This window comes from the organism of the source record quoted next, unplaced genomic scaffold, assembly GCF_019419815.1.
Source record: "Pyrus x bretschneideri cultivar Hongxiangsu unplaced genomic scaffold, Pyrus_bretschneideri_v1 Contig3, whole genome shotgun sequence".
Taxonomy (NCBI): Eukaryota; Viridiplantae; Streptophyta; class Magnoliopsida; order Rosales; family Rosaceae; genus Pyrus; species Pyrus x bretschneideri.
Window position 1 is genome coordinate 4658785 of NW_025999612.1, and position 6104 is coordinate 4664888.

The 6104-nt window shown below is 37.1% G+C and overlaps 1 protein-coding gene across 1 annotated transcript; it reads left to right on the plus strand.

Moving 5' to 3' along the window:
• Positions 1 to 465: 465 nt before the first annotated feature.
• LOC103941617 (uncharacterized protein At5g41620) lies at positions 466 to 4188 on the plus strand. Its single transcript, XM_009351823.3, has 3 exons — positions 466 to 987; positions 1727 to 1861; positions 2400 to 4188. Exons 1-3 carry the CDS (start codon positions 481 to 483, stop codon positions 3942 to 3944), a joined length of 2187 nt encoding a protein of 728 aa, XP_009350098.2. The 5' UTR covers positions 466 to 480; the 3' UTR covers positions 3945 to 4188.
• The last annotated feature ends 1916 nt before the right edge of the window (positions 4189 to 6104 follow it).

Consider the following 6104-nt stretch of genomic DNA (forward strand, 5'->3'; position numbering starts at 1 on the left):
AATTTTAAACAGGTGTATGTTTGGTCTTTTTGGTTGGAGATGATCTGATATTTCCCTCAATGTGTAGATCCAGTACCTTAAGTTGGAAGAGATCTAATGGACCTCAAGTGCATGATTTTATCTCAAATGACTTTGGTGTATTGGCAACCCTCACACTTTTCAAGAGTGACATGGTCACACCGCTCGTAGGATTTCCTTATAGCCTTCCTCCATCTTTTTCTCTTAATTAGGGGAGGTATCGGTGCAATCAGTAGTGATTCGAATCATTTACGTTATATGACTCCGATGTTAAGCTGACGATTCCTTGTAGCATGCCAACCTACACGAATGGTATGGAAATAAGTCCATACAAGTCCATACTTATAAAGAACAAGTATTTTGAAAAATAAAACAACACTCTGAACACATTTTATAAACATCACTGTTCCAACTGTAGTTCCAAATCCAAAAGGAATATTTTTATATATAGGAAAAAGAAAGATGAGAGAGAAAGAAGCATTGGGGAAAGGAAGCCTAGAGAGGCAAGAGATGAAAAGGGTAGGAGAAAGTGGGGAAGGGGGAGAAGAAAAGGAGGAAAATTTGGGAGAAAAGTTGAGAGGAAGGAGGAGGAGAGGAGTATTGATTAGAAAAAGCACTGGTGGTGGCCCAACCACTCCAGTGTCCTCATGGAGTTGGAGACCTTGTTGCCCTTTTGGCCTTGATCCCATCATCAATAAAGACTCCCACTTTACCATTAATACCAGCTCCTCCTCCTCCTACTCTGTCTCTGTTAGAAAGCTAGCTGCTGCTCTTTGGGAGTTTCAACACTTCCAATTCCTTCCAAAGATGCACAGAGGTCCTCACACTAATGGCGGCGGCGGCGGCGGCGGTGCTCCACCTCCTAGGCTGAGACACCTTCAGCTCCAACACCACCACCTCAGCAGAGACAAGAAGGCTCTTGATCTTTCTCATTTTTTGGCTGATAATTCTCCCAGTTCTCCTGACCAGGTACTGCTTCTGAATTTCCCTTTTTTCTTTTTTGTGGAGATTTTTGTATTCATCAATTGGCTTATTGGGTTTTTGCAATTTTGTTCCTTCATATCTGGTTCATTAGGTATTTTTTATATTTTGTTGTTTAATTGTGTCTTGTTGATGCCTACTTCCTGTCTTTTTCTGTGTGTTTAAATTAATTTATTGCGATTTTTATGAAATTTTTGGAGCCTCGATGAGGGTTGCTTGTGAGTGACGGTCACTGCCTATTATATTTCTTGTTATTATTTCTTCCTTATTGTATTATTTCAGATGTAATTTCAAGCTTTTGTTTTGGTGTTCTAAGTTTGGACCTTCACTTTGTTTTTTTCGTAATAGAAATCAAGTCACTAGCATTATAGATGTTATTGTTCTTCAATTTATCATAATAGCCAGAAGGAATTCCATATAAGTTGTATTCTTTTTTATTCGAGCAATATTCGATTAACCTTAAACAACTGGGAGGGGGGGATTCGAACTTGGGTGCAGAGGGGGCGAGCACGCGGCTCTGTCATCGTATCATGGTTTTTGTTTGGCGTTATTGCATTCAAATGAGATTCCTATCAATGATCATGCCTATCCACGGAGCTCTGCACATATTATGGAGGATGAAGTACCTTCACATATTTTCCGTCCTCAGAAATAATTGATTTTGAAGTTGCCTAATTGGAGGATGTCTCCTTCTCTTCGCTGATTTTTATCGGATTAATTATGCCAGCCAGAAAGTGCAAGCAGTTTAAGAAGGCATATTGCAGCATCGTTGATGCAACATCATCGGACAATTGAAAGGAACAAATTGAACAATCACATTATGCAGCCTGCATCTCCTGCAAGCTACGGTAGTTCACTGGAGGTAAGCATCTGTTTACACTTAGTCAAGATGTTTTTTCTTTTCCCCATTATTTCCAAGAAGATATAAATTGAGACTATAAAACAAAGTCAATTCTAACATCGACAAAAATTATTTTTTCTGCAAATGTGTACTCTTTATTTGCGTAATACTCGCTAGGGTAATACGTTATTACCTGAGACTGACTGTTTTCCTAGTTTTTTGGAAAACAATGGACTTATTATTCTCGAAATTTCAAGAAACTGCATCCTCAATTTATTGATCCAGTAATCAAAACAAACATTATGTAGGCACAAATGACCGATGTGCGTTGTGTTGTAGTCATTCCCGATAAAAAACTGTTTTGAAAATTTTCAAAATTTTCAAATTGCATTACACTATTCTAGGATATCTTGTATCGTCATTGGTCTATAAAGTTTTTACCATGATGGAAGCCCTGTCTTAATATCTACGGTTTTGAAAATTTTTGTCGTTCCGTGCACCATGTACAACATATCGTTCCATGATATGATCTCAAATTTCATCCACTTCCTTTTTTCAGGTGGCTCCGTATAACCCTGCAGTCACCCCTAGCAGTTCTTTAGACTTTAAGGGAAGGGTTGGCGATTCACACTATAATCTTAAAACATCTACAGAACTGCTAAAAGTTTTGAACCGGATTTGGAGCTTGGAGGAACAACATACATCTAATATAGCATTGATAAAGGCGTTGAAAACAGAGTTAGATCATGCCCGTGTTAAGATCAAAGAGTTGCTACGGGTTCGGCAAGCTGATCGACATGAGCTAGATGATTTGGTGAAACAAATTTCAGAAGATAAACTAGTTAGAAAGAGCAAAGAACAGGATCGAATCCATGCTGCAGTTCAGTCCGTGAGGGATGAGCTAGAAGATGAGAGAAAGTTAAGAAAACGATCAGAAAGTCTGCACAGGAAGTTGGCGAGGGAGCTTGCTGAGGTGAAATCTTCTCTTGCTAATTCTGTGAAAGAGCTTGAAAGAGAGAGAAAATCGAGGAGGTTGTTAGAAGACCTGTGCGACGAGTTTGCTACGGGAATAAAAGAATATGAACAAGAGGTGCATTCTTTGAAACAGAAGACTGACAAGGATTGGACGGGAAGATCTGATCATGGTAGATTGATTCTCCATGTATCTGAATCGTGGCTGGATGAGCGGATGCAGATGCAGCTAGATGAAGCCGAGTGTGGCGTTTCAGGAAATAACTCAATAGCGGATAAGTTAAGCCTTGAAATAGAGGCTTTCCTTAGAGCTAAACATATGAACTCTCCAAAGCATACTGAAAATCTGATGACAAGAAATCGTAGGAATTCAATGGAATCTGTCCCTCTGAATGAGGTTGTGAGTGCGCCTCAAGACGTGGGTGAAGAAGAAGATGATTCTTTTGGCAGTGATTCAAATTGTTTTGAGCTCAATAAGCCTACCAACGGTGACTTCAAATTGGTTGGTGATGAAGCTGCCAAAAATCATATTGAGAAAAAGGTGAAATCAGACCCCTCAAAGAAAAAGCCGGTCTCTTCTGAAAGGGTAAGAAGTCGGAGTCCCTCCAGCTTGCAAGTGAAGTTTGAAGAACAGATGGCTTGGGCCGTGTCTTGTAATGGAAATAAGAAGTCCCAGATGGAGAATCCAGAACAGGAGAAAATCGAAGGGAAGCCGCCCGAAATAAGCACATCCCAAAAATCTGAGCATTGTGAAGCCACTGAAGATAATGCTTACAGAAAAGGAAATAAACAAGATGAAACCCATGTTTCGAATTCGAATCACATGGCTGAAAACCTTATAAGAAGTCAACTACTGATGCCGGATGGTGGGGGGATTGTACATTCCGAAAACAATTACAATGAGGCTTCCTGCAGTAATACTGGCTGGAGGAATCAGGCAAGTCCAGTAAGACAGTGGATGGCGAGACTAGCATCTCCTTCTCGTGACAAGTCCGAGTCTTCTTCAAAGTTGCCTCCACGGACAAGAGAGAACACCTTGAAGGCAAAGCTTCTTGAAGCAAGGTCGAGGGGACAACGGACACGTCCAAAAGCTTCCAAAAACACGTCTAAATCCTCTGAAAGGGTAAACTGATCCTGCGTCACCCGCCGGTGGGAGTTTTCATAACCCTTGTGAATATTGCCGCCACACAATCTCGGGGTATGAAAATCTATGCCTTCACTAGTCTGTTTCTCTCTCTCTCTCTGGTAGCTTTTGAAAAGAATGTTTGTAAATGAGTGTAATGTTAAGAGTTGAAAGACCCAACAATTTCGGGCCGCCTGACGTGCCATGTTTGTAGGTTTGGAAAGAGTTAAGGAAAGTAGTCATTTTCTAGTAATTGTAGCCTCTTCGCTCCAAATTGTATGTTTTTGCAAGTGTTTTGGGACTCAATTGGAACCAAATTCGGAGTGTAATTATCGTCACCCTTTGGTTTGGTTTGATTTCACTAGCAAACGCCGGACAAACAAAATCATTAACGTAACAATACCAGTTTCAAGCAAAAACATTAGTACTGCATCTCTTAGTTTCTAAATCTCTATAATATCCAAGCGACAAAACGCAATTTGATTGTATTAGAGCCACTACCACCATCTCATATGTAATCCTCCACCACTATATCCAACTTACGAGCAAATGCTCTTAGATGGTGATATCGTTGCGTTGTGACTTGTGAGACATAATACTAGCTTATAAGAAAATGCCAAACTTACGAGCAAATTAATTACAATTCGAGTTGGTTCAATTCAAATACTCTCTTTATCCAACCCTACTATACTTATATAACTTTTTGATATACATTATGCGTTAAATATTCCTATTTGTTTTATAAGTTTGTTACCACAAAAATATGCCTAAAATGATATAATTACCTCAATATTTTCATCCTATTGATTCACTAATAGTATAATATTTTACGTTAAATTACCTCATTGTGAGAGAGATGGCAGCAACCGCGTCGTCCAGGTAGATACTGCGGCTGCACACGGATGTACTGAAAGCTGCCCAGTTCTAAGCACAAGGCTTGGACTTCACCGTCGATGTCTGTACTGATCGCTGGGCCGAGCTAGCCTGTTTACTCACCATGGCCTTGAAAAATGTTTTAAATTTTTGTCATTCTATAGAAAACTTCAATTTAATCCTTAAAAGAGACGAGTTTTAGACTATAACTTTGTGTAAGATTAAAATCCAATTTTAGTCCCTAGTACATTTAATCATCTCATTTATTAGTTATATTTTGATGTTTTATTTATCTTTTTATTTTAATTTTAATGTATTAATTACATTTAAATTTAATTTTTATTTCGTTCATCATAATATATTTAGGAAAGGAATCTCTCCAAATCCCTTCCACCAAAGCCTAGCTACCAATCAACAAATCCGGACCCTTAAAATTTGATCCAACGACTAAAAACAGGAGACCCCTTTACAAGTTATAATAACTTTAGCTGTTGGATCAAATTTTAAGGGCCTGGATGTCTTGATTGGTATGATTTGGTGGAAGGGATCCGGAGAGGATCCCTTTTCATATATTTAAATGTCTACATTTAGGCAACTAATTTTTTAAGAAGTATATGCTGAATTTTTTTTGTAATGTTCTTCATTTAGGTACATTAATATATTTGAATATTTCGGTATATCCATCAATACAAACATAGGCACATTAATTCAAATTTTTGTACGTACATTTTGGTACACACATTTGAGTATTGACTTTTAGGTACATTAATTCAATATACTATATTTCGGTACATACATTCGGTATTGACATTTAGGTATATTAATTTAATATAATACATTTCAGTACATACATTGAGGTTCATTATAATCTATTTCGGTACAATCATGTAGTTACAAATATTTTGGTACAAAAAAAAATTAATTTTATATATTTTAGCACAATCATTTTTGTACACTTATGTATTTATATATTTTTGTATCACAAATTTCTTTTAATATGTTCTCATTTATGTTCATTTATAATTAAAGAACTAAATATGTGCATATTAATAAAATTAAAATTTAATGTGGAGAGAGTAAATAAAAATACACATTAAATAACAAAAATTGAATATAAATTTTGATAAAAGTACACTTCAAGGGATTAAATTGAATATGTAATCTAGCACTAGATTTGTTTTTTAAATTTTAATCTTTTGCAAGGACTAATGTTCAAAAACCCTTTAATTTATTTGTAATTTTAAGAAAGAGAGTTTTAACGAAACACTCCCGGTACTGTTCACTTTTAACGAAAAG

Coding starts and splice junctions, on each gene's coding strand:
- LOC103941617 (XM_009351823.3), top strand. CDS start 481: ATGAGAGAGAAAGAAGCATTGGGGAAAGGAAGCCTAGAGAGGCAAGAG. Junction 988..1,726: donor CTCCCAGTTCTCCTGACCAG/GTACTGCTTCTG, acceptor TAATTATGCCAG/CCAGAAAGTGCAAGCAGTTT. Junction 1,862..2,399: donor GCTACGGTAGTTCACTGGAG/GTAAGCATCTGT, acceptor TCCTTTTTTCAG/GTGGCTCCGTATAACCCTGC.